Here is a 16,794-nt window from a genome sequence, read left to right as displayed (position 1 = left end):
TTTCCTGGAGCATGCATATACGCGAATGTATACATGGCAAAGTTTGAATTGGACTATATTCTTGAGGATCCAACATGGCAACAAGGCTTGCTTTATTTTCGACGCTACATAGACGATATCTTTCTAGTGTGGAGACGTCCAGTATCTGAACTCCTCAATAATATCAGCAGTCTGAATCTGGTGGACCCAAGAATTCAATTTACTTACAATGTAAGTCACACAGCATTATCATTTCTAGATGTTCTTGTTGAGATTAAAAACAATTCCATACAGACAAGTCTTTAAAAAAGGAAACGGACAAGAATACAGCTCTATTGCACTCCAGCTTTCATCCAGCCAGCTTGATAAATAACTTGCCAGTTTCCCAATTCATGCGAATTAAGCGCATCTCATCTGACACAGAGCAATGTAATAAAAGTATACAAGAACAAAAACAGAAATATCTTGACAGAGGTTATCCAAAAAAATTGCTTGAGGCACATTTGGAAAAGATCAAAACAACGCCAAGAACAGAGTTACTGAAAAGGAAAATTAAAACTGCCAACCCCAGAATGGTTTTTGTCTCAAAGTATTCCACTGCGTCCAGGGATATAAAAAGGACTATTGCCAAAAGATGGGAGATTCTACTAGCTGAAAAAGATTTTGGCACATTATTTGAAAGACGCCCATTGTTCGCATACAAAAGAGCACAAAATTTAAGGGAACTTCTTAGTAAACCATCTACATTGCAGCAAGATACAACACACAAAGGAACATCAAGGTGCTTCAATTGTAAAAACTGCAACAACGTGATTACTGGCAACACTTTAATGCACCCTCGAACAGGGGAAAAGATCTTGTTAAGGCATTCTACAAATTGCGATTCGGAACACGTTGTTTATTCGATAAAATGCCCATGCGGGCTACTATATATCGGAAAAACTGACAGAAAAATAAAATTGAGACTCAGTGAGCACAAAAGCCGAATACGCAACAAAAGTTTATCATCGCCTCTCACACAGCACTGGATTGAAAAAAATCATAACATTGCTCAGTTGCGTTTTCAGATTATTGAGTTAGTTCCACAGAGATTGGGCATGGACAATGCTAAAATACTTCTGCAACGTGAAGCTTATTGGATTCGGAAATTGCAAACGATGGTTCCGTCAGGATTAAATGATAAAATGGAGATGTCGTGTTTTCTTTAAATTTCCCTTAGACAGCGTTTGGACACGCAGCTTCACATATTAAAATCCTTATATCACACTGACATAATAATGGTCATATAAAACGATCATGGGATTGTCCAGATAGGTGTTGGGTCATAGTTAGTCTTACAGTATGATAATGTGGATTAATGTACATATAGATTGTAAATAGGTAGGAAAAATGCTTGCAACGCTGTATGATGCAGGAGTATCATGTAGATGTCTCATCTATATTTCAGAATGGATTGTCACACATGTGTAAATTAATGCACTGTTTTATGTAAAGTGTCAAGATCTGGGGGTAATAACACACAATAGCTTAATCAACCTAAAAGAGCTGGTAACACAGATGCATTGTAGTTCTAAACATCACTCGATTTTCTTTTTTTCAAATACTTTATTGAGTGTGCACACAGACAATTTTTCGCGTTATATCCCAAAACCGCATTTCATATTTCTGCAAACACGTGTGTGTAATACACGTTGTTGCTTCTGAACGGGGCTATCATTTCGTAATTTCCGAACGCACTCGCTATAAGAATATGGATTTTTCATGGAAGCGTTTTCCAAAATAGTTAACAGCGCAACCTTAATAGTCTGTTAGTTATGTCTATTTTCCAACCAGTATGAATGTTGGAAAGAAAGGTAGGACTATCGTGTTAGTCAGAGGTTACTCTTGGCAAACAACACGGCGGGAGAGCGGGCTTTTAAAGAACCTTTTCCACTAGCGGACGGTAAGCTTTACCTGTAAACAAAATACAATTCCTTCCTTTTGCGGTTTGGTTTATTCAGGCATAATCATGATAGTATCATTATCATTTTTCAACAGTATTCACGGGAAAACGCGGCGAGATCGAAATCTGCACGTTTAGACTCGCAGGTAAATGCAGTCTTGTTGTGTATTTATCTCATAAATGCAAACCCTAAAGCGTACACATGCACTGACGCTAGTTGCTTGTTTAATACAGGTTTTCTTCACGTGATAGCAAGTTTTGCGCTACACGCAGGTGAGCCCCACTATTTAATCATATTTTCAAAACAGCGCATTTGTAAACCGTTTTGACAGTGTAGTCACTTGGGTTTCTTCATTCTTTTTATACTGCAGATCTGTTATCCACAATGCTTTTGCAGGTAAAATACCTTTATTGTGATGGTGTTTAAATAAGTGCAATCGATCAGTATGATTTATAACTTGACATGGCTATACACCCCAATGTTGGTCTTTTTTCGCAGATATCCGCATGAAACATTCACATTAAAAACACACAGGGTACATACTACCCCATAGGATTTAGGTAAGGACAAAAAAAGTAGAGTTTGTTGGGATATAAGAGAGTTCAAAATATTCAAGGTTATATATATAATATTCTCCTTGTTTGTATCTTCTTTTTTTTTTTTCACAGACCCCTGACGAAGGGGCATCATAGCCCCGAAATGCATTGGGTTGTCCTTTTCAATCATTTTTTTGGTCTGTTAACCTGTGTTTGAATTACGTTATGTACAAATTTTGTGACATTGTGAAAAAAAATTTGTTTTGTATAATTGATGATACTGATGAATTTTTGCCGAGAAGCATAATAAATTGCATAATGATGAAATGCACGGAATGGTTTAAAGTAATAATTTAATTCATGTAGTGCGTACCTGAGTCCCAGTGTTTTATAGCACTGGGCCATATACATAGTTTGTGTATCAGTGGGCAGGCACTAATCAGGTACAGCACACCTATCGTTCAAACGGTTTATAAATAAATATAAACACGAGTGCAGTATCCCTTCTTTCATTCATATTTTTACTTTTACTGCCACAGCAAGGGATCTAGCACCACACTTAAAAATGTCATTTGACTCAATAGCTTCGATCACTGACAATCGTGCTAACACGAAGGCCTATACAGCTGATGAGGCAAGTCAAATCTACAAATTAATCAAAGAATCAAAGACTTTTGATACGCAAGGAGGATCAATTGAACAAAAACTCAAGCAACTTGAATACTTAACTAGGCGTGAGTTGAACCAGCGCCTACATGCGAAAACCCTGATCCAATACCATCGGGTTAGGAGGATTCCCAGAGGGCTAAGATTAGCCATCAGGCCAATGTTATACAGGCTTAACAGCAATCCAAAATTTATGGAAAAATGGTTCGAAATTTTGAACAAATGTTCATTGGATTTGATTTTGTTGCTGGTGGAAGAACTTGCTAAAACAATACGAGAACTAGAGGAGGAAATCTTCACCACCAAACGGGAACTTTCTGAAAGATTAGAGGAGGATCAATGGAAAAGAATTCTGGAAGATATCAATATACGGTTGGACAAGTACGGGAAAGAGTTGCAAGAAACAAAGCTGCGAAAGTTTAAACGCGATACTATCGATTATAAACTTAATGAAACATACACTTGGGCAGAGGTTTATGCAAAGAGAAGATTTACAGCCAGGAAACAACAGCAAGCTTCCTCAGAAGAGAGTGTGGTATCGGACAGCGAACTTAACACAGCACGCAAATCAATAATACCACAAACATCAATTCGAACAACACAATCATTCACTGCTACCGAAGGAGCATCTGTCATACCATCCACTTCCTCTTCTTCTTTTTTAGAAAAGGACCAAGCATCTCACAAACCTCCGGATATATATCTTGCACAACTAGAAATAAGACAAGAAGAGGAAAAGGAGGAAAGGGAGAAAGAGAAAGAGAAAGAAAGGGAGAAAGAGAAGGAGAGAGAACAACTGAAAAAAACAGGACTGCGGAGCCAGACAAAAATCTCGTAGTAAATATTTCAAAATATTCACTCACTGAATTTGAAGAGAAACTCTTAAACAAAGGCACTTCATTTGTTAAGACATATCAATCTAATGAGTTGGAGACAGAAGTTTCTTTTTTTAAATTCATGAGAATTCTCAGATTGAAGTATTTTTTCAATATTGTAAATCCTGTGGAAAAGACTGATGAAGCAGACAGACTTTTCAAACCTAAAAGTCAGTTTATGGCACCAATATCACACAAAAGTCTGGACACGTTCGAGATTTTGGTAAAAGCAGATTTGAATAAAATCAATTACAAACGGAAATTGAACAACTTGACCCGAGCAGAACAAAGTACCCTCAAAAGATTGGCAACGAATAAAGAAATCACAATACAGAAGGCTGATAAAGGTGGAGGTCTTGTTATAATGGACTCGGAGTTCTACATACGCAAAGGTGATGAGCATGTGAATGACACCAATACCTATGCTAGATTGGGACAGGATCCAACACTCAAAATCGCTCAAGGATTGGATGAGATTTTGGATAAGGCTGAGGAATTGGAATGGATAGACAGCACCACAAAACGATACTTGAGGCAAATATATCCAAGGAGACCAAGAATCTACTTTTTGCCAAAAATACACAAAAGCATCAACAATCCTCCTTTTAGGCCAATAGTATCAGGCTGTTCATCGATATTTGAGAATCTGGGGATTTTTATTGACACGCATATGCAACCATTCATCCAGAATTGGCCAACATATTTACAGGATACGTCGGACTTCCTGAGAAGCATTGCGGTTATGGACACGACAGGATGCACGGAATGGACTCTCTGTACCATAGATGTAACGGCGTTATATACGTCTATACCGCACAAGCAGGGGATAGAGGCCATGGAATGGGCACTTTTGAAAACTGACAAGCCAGATGAGCTGAAAATCCTAATTTTACAACTGTTGGAATTTTGTCTCCTTAACAGTTATTTTTCCTGGCAAGACAAGTACTATAACCAACTGACAGGGACAGCTATGGGTTTTCCTGGAGCATGCATATACGCGAATGTATACATGGCAAAGTTTGAATTGGACTATATTCTTGAGGATCCAACATGGCAACAAGGCTTGCTTTATTTTCGACGCTACATAGACGATATCTTTCTAGTGTGGAGACGTCCAGTATCTGAACTCCTCAATAATATCAGCAGTCTGAATCTGGTGGACCCAAGAATTCAATTTACTTACAATGTAAGTCACACAGCATTATCATTTCTAGATGTTCTTGTTGAGATTAAAAACAATTCCATACAGACAAGTCTTTACAAAAAGGAAACGGACAAGAATACAGCTCTATTGCACTCCAGCTTTCATCCAGCCAGCTTGATAAATAACTTGCCAGTTTCCCAATTCATGCGAATTAAGCGCATCTCATCTGACACAGAGCAATGTAATAAAAGTCTACAAGAACAAAAACAGAAATATCTTGACAGAGGTTATCCCAAAAAATTGCTTGAGGCACATTTGGAAAAGATCAAAACAACGCCAAGAACAGAGTTACTGAAAAGGAAAATTAAAACTGCCAACCCCAGAATGGTTTTGGTCTCAAAGTATTCCACTGCGTCCAGGGATATAAAAAGGACTATTGCCAAAAGATGGGAGATTCTACTAGCTGAAAAAGATTTTGGCACATTATTTGAAAGACGCCCATTGTTCGCATACAAAAGAGCACAAAATTTAAGGGAACTTCTTAGTAAACCATCTACATTGCAGCAAGATACAACACACAAAGGAACATCAAGGTGCTTCAATTGTAAAAACTGCAACAACGTGATTACTGGCAACACTTTAATGCACCCTCGAACAGGGGAAAAGATCTTGTTAAGGCATTCTACAAATTGCGATTCGGAACACGTTTATTCGATAAAATGCCCATGCGGGCTACTATATATCGGAAAAACTGACAGAAAAATAAAATTGAGACTCAGTGAGCACAAAAGCCGAATACGCAACAAAAGTTTATCATCGCCTCTCACACAGCACTGGATTGAAAAAAATCATAACATTGCTCAGTTGCGTTTTCAGATTATTGAGTTAGTTCCACAGAGATTGGGCATGGACAATGCTAAAATACTTCTGCAACGTGAAGCTTATTGGATTCGGAAATTGCAAACGATGGTTCCGTCAGGATTAAATGATAAAATGGAGATGTCGTGTTTTCTTTAAATTTCCCTTAGACAGCGTTTGGACACGCAGCTTCACATATTAAAATCCTTATATCACACTGACATAATAATGGTCATATAAAACGATCATGGGATTGTCCAAATAGGTGTTGGGTCATAGTTAGTCTTACAGTATGATAATGTGGATTAATGTACATATAGATTGTAAATAGGTAGGAAAAATGCTTGCAACGCTGTATGATGCAGGAGTATCATGTAGATGTCTCATCTATATTTCAGAATGGATTGTCACACATGTGTAAATTAATGCACTGTTTTATGTAAAGTGTCAAGATCTGGGGGTAATAACACACAATAGCTTAATCAACCTAAAAGAGCTGGTAACACAGATGCATTGTAGTTCTAAACATCACTCGATTTTCTTTTTTTCAAATACTTTATTGAGTGTGCACACAGACAATTTTTCGCGTTATATCCCAAAACCGCATTTCATATTTCTGCAAACACGTGTGTGTAATACACGTTGTTGCTTCTGAACGGGGCTATCATTTCGTAATTTCCGAACGCACTCGCTATAAGAATATGGATTTTTCATGGAAGCGTTTTCCAAAATAGTTAACAGCGCAACCTTAATAGTCTGTTAGTTATGTCTATTTTCCAACCAGTATGAATGTTGGAAAGAAAGGTAGGACTATCGTGTTAGTCAGAGGTTACTCTTGGCAAACAACACGGCGGGAGAGCGGGCTTTTAAAGAACCTTTTCCACTAGCGGACGGTAAGCTTTACCTGTAAACAAAATACAATTCCTTCCTTTTGCGGTTTGGTTTATTCAGGCATAATCATGATAGTATCATTATCATTTTTCAACAGTATTCACGGGAAAACGCGGCGAGATCGAAATCTGCACGTTTAGACTCGCAGGTAAATGCAGTCTTGTTGTGTATTTATCTCATAAATGCAAACCCTAAAGCGTACACATGCACTGACGCTAGTTGCTTGTTTAATACAGGTTTTCTTCACGTGATAGCAAGTTTTGCGCTACACGCAGGTGAGCCCCACTATTTAATCATATTTTCAAAACAGCGCATTTGTAAACCGTTTTGACAGTGTAGTCACTTGGGTTTCTTCATTCTTTTTATACTGCAGATCTGTTATCCACAATGCTTTTGCAGGTAAAATACCTTTATTGTGATGGTGTTTAAATAAGTGCAATCGATCAGTATGATTTATAACTTGACATGGCTATACACCCCAATGTTGGTCTTTTTTCGCAGATATCCGCATGAAACATTCACATTAAAAACACACAGGGTACATACTACCCCATAGGATTTAGGTAAGGACAAAAAAAGTAGAGTTTGTTGGGATATAAGAGAGTTCAAAATATTCAAGGTTATATATATAATATTCTCCTTGTTTGTATCTTCTTTTTTTTTTTTCACAGACCCCTGACGAAGGGGCATCATAGCCCCGAAATGCATTGGGTTGTCCTTTTCAATCATTTTTTTGGTCTGTTAACCTGTGTTTGAATTACGTTATGTACAAATTTTGTGACATTGTGAAAAAAATTTTGTTTTGTATAATTGATGATACTGATGAATTTTTGCCGAGAAGCATAATAAATTGCATAATGATGAAATGCACGGAATGGTTTAAAGTAATAATTTAATTCATGTAGTGCGTACCTGAGTCCCAGTGTTTTATAGCACTGGGCCATATACATAGTTTGTGTATCAGTGGGCAGGCACTAATCAGGTACAGCACACCTATCGTTCAAACGGTTTATAAATAAATATAAACACGAGTGCAGTATCCCTTCTTTCATTCAAAAGCATTATAGAGCACTGTTAGGGGCTCTGCCAGGCATGATATAAAGGTTTTATAAAATAAAACTGAAAAGCCTTTTGGACTCATGGTTTTGGCCGAGCCCATCTCCTTCAGACATCTCCCAACTTCCCATGAGTTGTTACAGTACTTTTTTCTGTTGGGAGGTTAGGGTGGGACCTCTTGAAGTGCACAGCTTGTTCTTGATCCTCCTCTCATTGAATCGTCTGGGAGTTAAGAGCCAGAAAGATTTCCAAAAACTGCTCCTAACTTTTACTTTTTACCGCAAAGGTCCCATCTTGTTTATTCTTTTAATACATTTCTTGGCCTGCTGCATACTCAAATGCTGTGCCAACAAGGTGCTCACCTGATTACCTTTTTCATAAAAGGTGCAACCTAGCTTTAAAAGCATTCTGTAAGGCCTAGTCTTGAGAAGTATTAATCAACAACGGAAGAGTGATAAATAACAAACACCTGAAATAAAAATTCAAAAGAGGAAAAAACGTTGAACCTGGTGAAAGGAACACAAAAGTTAATTGTAAAAAGAACCCTCACTCACCAACCTAGTGGTGACATGCTTCATCACTGGGTTCCCACTGGAAGGACCGAGTGTCCTCCCAGTGTGCTGCTACGCCTGTTTACAGAGGAGCTGGTTCTTTTGTGTGTTGTTACAGTGAAAAACCATTGTGCTAAGTGTGTGCAAAAAAATTAAAAAATGTGTAGTTGTAACTGTCAACTACTTTATTAATAGTCCAACCCGCATTTGTTAAAAACAGGTGATGTAGGGACTTCTAAATGGGTTTCTTTATTTGAAAACCCTTAGTCCTATAGAAAATTGGTCAACACGTTTCAGCTTTAAGAGCCAAAATCGCTCAGCATTCGTCAGGACCATGAGTGTCATCCACCGGTGGTGTGCACGCGCTAAGGCGCACCCAACCGTGAGGATATTTATGTGAAAAATATAAAATTTAATGAATTACTCACGGATATACCCGTGTGGGCACTCACAGTAATTTACTGGGGCCTCATACCTGTAGAAGGAAAAACAAAGCAGAAATACCAGAGATAAATTATTCACATGGTTCCCTTTCTACCTATAAACATTCACAGGGCAGTTTTACCAAACTTTTGCCTTCACCAGCTGACACCCATGTCGGTGACATTACGTTCATGCAAGCATATATCGTGCTCTAAATGCTAGGGAATGACTAAAAAAACATTCGTCATTTATTGGCGTTGCATTGTTCTAGAAACATGACTAACTGTTTGTTAGAGTCAGTTACTATATTTCAAAAGGACTGTGATTGTCATTAGAAATATGTCAGAGGCTGCGTGATGTTTGGAAATTACAGTGTGACCGAACTGTGCCTCAAGGACATGAAATTAATATCTTAAAGCATGTGCACGCAATTTAAAAACTCTGGTATTAGCCTTAACTGAACAAATACAGACTCCGTTAAATATTGAGAATTAAAAAATGGAAGAAAAAAGAGAGAGAGCCTCTCCCTGGACTTACAAGTTGTGCTTAATTTCCGCATAACATGGGTGGACACGGCAGGGGTTTTCTTCACGCCGTGCAATCTAGAAAGTGATTGGTAAGAGCAATGTTAGCGTCTCCCCGCAGCGCATATAGTGCTGTCAATTCCTCTTTCCCAATCGTAATGACATTTTAAAGGGAGCCCGCTTCGATTCTGCACTTACTTTATAGCCGGCGGCTCCGCTCCGGCAACCTAGCCTTTCACTTCCGTCGCCCGAATGAACTTCGGGCCATGGTGCGGTAGTTTGAAATAACGTCAGTCGCGGGTCATGTGACACAAGGCACGTGACTCGCATGTCATGACGTTTCTTTCCTTCTTTTTGTTGTTTAAAGGGGCCAAGGATTATTTTGAGCTGAGAGCGATTACAAAACTTTATTGTACCGCTCAGCAAAATCTCACAAAAAACAACCAGGGCATAGTCACGTGTTATTATAGGTAAATGCTACACGATTGTTTCAAAACGATTATTTCAAAAGGGCTATGGTCTTTATTATGATGAGCATTCTGGATCATGTGGATTCATTTTGGTGCCTGTGAAGTGCTCTGGCTAGCAACTAGGTGAAAACCTGTGAGATACCAACATCACCTTTGTGCCGTATAAGATCAATAAAGTGCCTAGTTAACAGTGTAAAGACATAGTTGCAAGCCAGAGCACTTCACAGGCATCAATATGAATCCACATGATCCAGAATGCTTATCATAATAAAGACCATAGCCCTTTTCAAATAATCGTTTTGAAACAATCGTGTAGCATTTACCTATAATAACACGTGACTATGCCCTGGTTGTTTTTTGTGAGATTTTGCTGAGCAGTACAATAAAGTTTTGTAATCGCTCTCAGCTCAAAATAATCCTCGGCCCCTTTAAACAACAAAAAGAAGGAAAGAAACGTCATGACATGCGAGTCACGTGCCTTGTGTCACATGACCCGCGACTGAAGTTATTTCAAACTACCGCACCATGGCCCTGAGTTCATTCGGGCGACGGAAGTGAAAGGCTAGGTTGCAGGAGGGGAGCCGCCGGCTATTAAGTAAGTGCAGAATCGAAGCGGGCTCCCTTTAAAATGTCATTACATTGGGAAAGAGGAATTGACAGCACTATATGCGCTGCGGGGAGACGCTAACATTGCTCTTACCAATCACTTTCTAGATTGCACAGCGTGAAGAAAACCCCTGCCATGTCCGCCCATGTTATGCGGAAATTAAGCACAACTTGTAAGTCCAGGGAGAGGCTCTCTCTCTCTTTTTTCTTCCATTTTTTAATTCTCAATATTTAACGGAGTCTGTATGGGTTCCGTTAAGGCTAAAACCACAGTTTTTAAATCGCGTGCACATGCTTTAAGATATTAATTTCATGTCCTTGAGGCACAGTTCGGTCACACTGTAATTTCCGAACATCACGCAACCTCTGACATATTTCTAATGACAATCACAGTCCTTTTGAAATATAGTAACTGACTCTGTAACAGTTAGTCATGTTTCTAGAACAATGCAACGCCAATAAATGACGAATGTTTTTTAGTCATTCCCTAGCATTTAGAGCACGATATATGCTTGCATGAACGTAATGTCACCGACATGGGTGTCAGCTGGTGAAGGCAAAACTTAGGTAAAACTGCCCTGTGAATGCTTATAGGTAGAAAGGGAACCATGTGAATAATTTATCTCTGGTATTTCTGCTTTGTTTTTCCTTCTACAGGTATGAGGCCCCAGTAAATTACTGTGAGTGCCAACACGGGTATATCCGTGAGTAATTCAATAAATTTGATATTTTTCACATAAATATCCTCACGGTTGGGTGCGCCTTAGCGCGTGCACACCGCCGGTGGATGACACTCATGGTCCTGACGAATGCGGAGCGATTTTGGCTCTTAAAGCTGAAACATGTTGACCAATTTTCTATAGGACTAAGGGTTTTCAAATAAAGAAACCCATTTAGAAGTCCCTACATCACCTGTTTTTAACCAATGCAGGTTGGACTATTAATAAAGTAGTTGACAGTTACAACTACGCATTTTTTTATTTTTTGCACACACTTAGCACAATTGGTTTTTTTACTGTAACAACACACAAAAGAACCAGCTCCGCTGTAAACAGGCGTAGAAGGACACTGGGAGGACACTCGGTCCTTCCAGTGGGAACCCAGTGATGAAGCATGTCACCACTAGGTTGGTGAGTGAGGGTTCTTTTTACAATTAACTTTTGTGTTCCTTTCACCAGGTTCAACGTTTTCTCCTCTTTTGAATTTTTAATTGAGGTGTTTGTTATTTATCACTCTACCGTTGTTGATTAATACTGATATTAGGGGTAAAAGAGTGATTATTTACACCCTGACTCTCTTGTTGTTTGAACTAGTCTTGAGAAGGACATTCAGTTGACCCCTAAGAGTGGTCAGCTGTCATCGTATTTTCTGGGTTCAAACTGAGGTGGCATGGTGTGCAAAATAACAATGGACAGGGATGCGGCCCAAGTAATTACCAATGGCTGAGATTAATTCAAGCATTCATCACTTTTTTTGATACTTTAGTGGGATCTCCAATGTGGTCACTGTTAAGTGCCTTAGACGTGTCCAATCTAATCAATCTTTCATATGACTGTTCTGTAAATGTTTAGGAACTTCTCAGTCTGCTCTGTATTGTGCAGTTGGGGATCCAAGGGTGGTTAGCACACACCTTAGCCTTTCCCTGCTTTGTATTCTATATAAGGGTGGGCCCCTTCAAAATACCTTCATACTAGTCTTTGTTCCCATCTTCAAGGCAGAACCTACATGGGCTTATTGGAGGTCTGATGACCTTATCTTGCTGTGCAAAAGGCATCCTAGTAAATCTTCATGGGAAGAAATGTTTAAACTGTCGCATTTTAACGTAGTCAACCTTGCTAACCAGGGTTAATCTCCCAGGGTGTGTAATTACTCTTCCCTATTAAGTGTCCAAGAGTTTCATCCAGCGCTCTGGATATTGTCTTTTAAATCCTTTGCAACAGCTATGCCACTAAGTTGTTGAAATACAAGGAACAAGGACGTGACTGCACAATCTCCACTCTCATATTCTCCATGGTCTTTTCGCAAAGCTCATCATTCCTTACTAAACCCTAAAACCTTTCCCCATGGTTATTCTCCCCCAAAACATTGTTCTATCTTCCTTTATGCCTGCATATTACCTGCTTCTCTTTTTCCTTGAGGTTATTGTCCACAAATCTATGTTGTCCCCTTTTCTGCTCCCAAATATGAATCTCTCCGTATAAGGTGCAGCTTTTTACCTCTCATCTCCTTTCCTAATCCCCCTTTACAAATCTTACCCTTGCCAAACCATATCTGCAGAAGCATTCTGTGATGCTCTGCCATGCACTAAAGTTCTTGGGATAGTCCAATACCTACTTTGATATGCCAGATTACCCTTCAACTTCATCGCTAATCCCTACCCTAGGACCTACTTTATCAGAAGGCCACACTAACCCCCATGCACTGCTAGACACACCTTAGATGAGTGCTTTGCAGCTCCAAGACAATGGTCAGTAAACTTTTCTTTCTTCTGTGAACTACCAACATGCCTTTCTATTGCCTATCCGGACATCAAATAGACATAACCCAACTTCCACATACCTCTCCATACCTTGATGCTGGACCTGAAAAAAAAGGTATTCGAGGACTGGATAAGATGCTCAAAAAAATCCATCTCATGTCAGAAAAATAATGTTCTGTCTTTAATACTGATGGAAGTGATCATAGACCTCTTTCTGTTTTCTTGAAACATGTCTTGCATTAAAAACGGAAGTTAAGTGGTTCGATAAAACATTCACACTTAAATCTCAACTAGGGAAGAAAAGACAACTTCTATTAAAAAAATTCAGGGGGACATTTTGGAATACCATTTGTACTACTTAGCAATTATTTCAAAAGTGGTTTACGTAAGAAAAGATACTGTATATTGAATCTAAATATTATAAGCAGTACATTTTCTAGATTCTAACTTTTTCTTTATTCTTGCAAAGGATGGGAAAATGACTCAATTTTCCATTTGCTGACAGTAATATCAGAAGCACATTGGGATACATTTTTGGCTATGATGCCATGGGCTATTTATCAAATCAGGATGTGCTTATATCAGATGAGTTATTGGTGGAACATTTCACTCTGTCAGCTTCTAGATTATTTCCCCAATTACATCTAACCAAAGCAACAGGCCCCAATGCAATTCCTGCAATTGAAATAGAAGTGAATCAAGACTGGTGGAGCTCACAAATGTCTTACTTATTTTGTTGAATTTCACAATCAAGCATATTCCCGGACTTGGGAAAGGTGCAGTAATAAAGGTCCTCCTTTAGGAATGATGTTCGCTCCCATCCAAAAACTTTAGATTAATTAGCATAATAGATCTCTGGGCTAAAGTATGTTTGAAGGCAATTCTAAATCACCCAAATAAGTGTATATTAGATAACAAGCAGACATCACACAACAAAGCAGATTGCTTTGCCCCGTGGTCAAAAGTCGATAGAACAGTCAAATAATTCAAATGGTAGTTTTGTCGTCTTCTGAGCAGCGTTTGACCTAGTGCTAGGGAAATAATATCGCAGAAATTAAAATTCAGTGATATATCTCTCCTTCAGCCTGTAACAAAATTCATCTCACAAACATGGATAACATGAAAATATAGATTATGTAGTCAAAGAAAACAGAACATTGAGGATTAAAGACACTAGGTGCAAACTTTCTGGTACGTTGCATGCCTGGACTTGCTAACAAGTTGTTAAAGGTGATGACTATTAAGTTTAGAATAGGTATTAATCCATTATATTCATACATTCAGCTGGTGTCAGGAAGTTACAATTTATAGCAGGTTATGGGTGGTGTCACATTAAATCCAATTGTAGTAATGTTTTAATTGGATTGCTATTTATATTTAAAGTGCTGTTGTTACTTAAAACCTTTTTTTTATTATAAAATATTGCAATTTAAAATATGATGTTGCAAAAATGATATTAGTTAAAACGAGATATATGGATGTGGCAATAGCATTTGGTCATTTATTAGCTATACAAAAATAATGTGCATGTATTTAAGAGTTTAATGGGGTACTTACAAGATTTAAGGTTTTCGTAACGTTCTAAATCGATGAATTTACAATAATTTAAAGGCAATGATCTTTAAAAAAAAAAATGAAAACAATCCACAGACAGAATGATGTTTCCAGAACTGGAGTACATCTTTGGACCTGGGTATACCACTACACTCATCTCACCTAGGTCATACTACCCAAACACTCTATGCAACATGTTTCCTCATGAGAAATCCTCGCACAAGTTAACAGGACTATGAAGCTACACAAGTAACAAGCATGGGCTATACAAATGACAATGGATAACACTCGGTGTACATGTTGAGCTTATACCTTTTTTTTCTGCCTTCAATCTCATGGATACAACGTCTGAGCCGGCATTTGGTTCGCTCATTGCAAGAGCACCAACATGTTCCCCATTGATCAGCTGTGAAGACAAAAATCTGTGATCAAGCAATTGATAAGGATGTTGCACGGACTGGTTCTATCATATACGTCGTATAGAAAAATCCATAGTCATGAGTACAACTAGCATTTCACCATCATATGTTCTAAACCAGCCTTCTCCAAAGAGTAGCTTCTGAGCAGATTATGAAGCATGTGATGCAGTATGGGGCAAATGTGCCAAACCTGTAATTATGCGGCAATTTCCGCACAATCCCATCATTTCAGTGGCCTTGGCTATAGATATATATTCTATAGCCATGAAATGGGTTCTAAGACTGTCAGTCAAGGGGTTCTATAACAGCAGAAACCATGAGGATGAAGGCCACGACGTTTGTAAATGTCATCAGAACACTGTGATGGTAATTTAGAAACACATTAAATGATGGTAATTATTTTTACATTACATCTTTATTTTGGTGTAGCTATCTTGAAAAATAAATTCTTCAAATCGCAGTGAACAAAGGGAAATTATTGCAATTAGAATATTTATGTTCATGAATAACTTGATAAAACAGTGGTGAGGGTCACAGAGTTTGGGATTCTGTAACTGTTCAGTTTACCACATAATTATGTATTTACCAATTTTTTTTTTTTAAATAATCAGTTTTCCTAACTAAGTGCAATCAGAAGCCTCTCAGGTGGCACTCCTCTCTGGGACTGGTGGGTGCTATTGACACAACCTAGTCAAGGTATGGGTGCACACACTATAGGGACATAGCAAACGTGGTGTAAATCAAAGTCTTGCCATTCAGATTTGTGGACCTAGAAAGCCTACATTATGATTCCCCGTTGAAGCACACCGAGTGCCATACCCAGCAGTGTATGTGCCCAGTCAGAAACGGCAAAACAAATGTAAAAGACACAGCCATGACTCTCCAGAAAACGAGGGTCAATAAATCAATCACACAGGATACACAGATACAGTGCACTCCATCTTGGACATGAACACCTCAACCCTTCATGAGAGGCAATGTTCTCAAGAACATCCTACACTTGGGCCTGGTTCTGTGGTCAGCGAGACATAACTTGTCACACGAGAAGGCAACACATTTCTGTTGTCTGTATCACTGTGCTGGAATACAGGCTCCATGACACAGACATCCATGGAGATTGTGCTCACCGATGTGCTGATGAAGGCAGAGTGCCCGGCCTTAAAGACCAGTCAAAGAGGAAGTACCCCTGCTGTCTAAGAGAAGCTTATTCAGGAATGCTTGGGTTGCATGTGCAGACAACAGAGGAATAGCTTGAAGAAAATGTGTTTTTAAAATGTCATTATTAATTAAAACTATAATGGTTTACACTCACATCAATTTAATAGAAATTCAATTTACAGGTAGATCACCACCATAGTTTAAATCTCAAGCCTCTTTACAAACTTCTACTATTCTGTGTCTTTCTTCTCACCCAGGGTTCACATTTCAGCTTCTTGCGAGACTGATCTAATACAAAGCACAGCCAAGTCTCCATAGCAACCACAACAGTGACCACATTCACTTTACCTTGGGCAAGTATTTCTCTTTCTGGGCTTCGTTGCCATTCCGGACTAACTGGTTGACACAAAGGTTTGAGTGAGCGCCATAGCTGAGGCCAATCGCTGCGGAGGCACGAGATATTTCCTCCACTACTATGCAGTGCTCCAAGTATCCCATGCCGGCACCTCCATACTCGACTAAAAAACACAAAATAGATATCAAAATCTTTCATTTGAATACACGCGTTCCAAGCACAGTCAAAACTGAAGTAACACATAGCGCACTTTATGAAATATCGCATTTGGATGTAATGGAGCCAAATAATTAATTGCAGAACTGAA

At 38.7% G+C, this 16,794-nt stretch overlaps 1 protein-coding gene across 1 annotated transcript in view; it reads right to left on the bottom strand.

Moving 5' to 3' along the window:
- IVD (isovaleryl-CoA dehydrogenase) overlaps positions 1-16,794 on the bottom strand; it is a 297,877-nt gene that overhangs the window by 138,643 nt on the left and 142,440 nt on the right. The window contains exons 4-5 of the mRNA XM_078659802.1: positions 16,481-16,650; positions 14,868-14,961 (exon numbers count right to left, since the gene is read on the bottom strand). Coding sequence (XP_078515928.1) covers positions 14,868-14,961; positions 16,481-16,650 — 264 coding nt within the window. The remainder of the gene's footprint in view (positions 1-14,867; positions 14,962-16,480; positions 16,651-16,794) is intronic.

This window comes from Lissotriton helveticus, chromosome 9, assembly GCF_964261635.1.
Source record: "Lissotriton helveticus chromosome 9, aLisHel1.1, whole genome shotgun sequence".
NCBI lineage: Eukaryota > Metazoa > Chordata > Amphibia > Caudata > Salamandridae > Lissotriton > Lissotriton helveticus.
The sequence above is the reverse complement of the archived record's forward strand: the minus strand, read 5'-3'. Positions and strand labels throughout refer to the sequence as shown.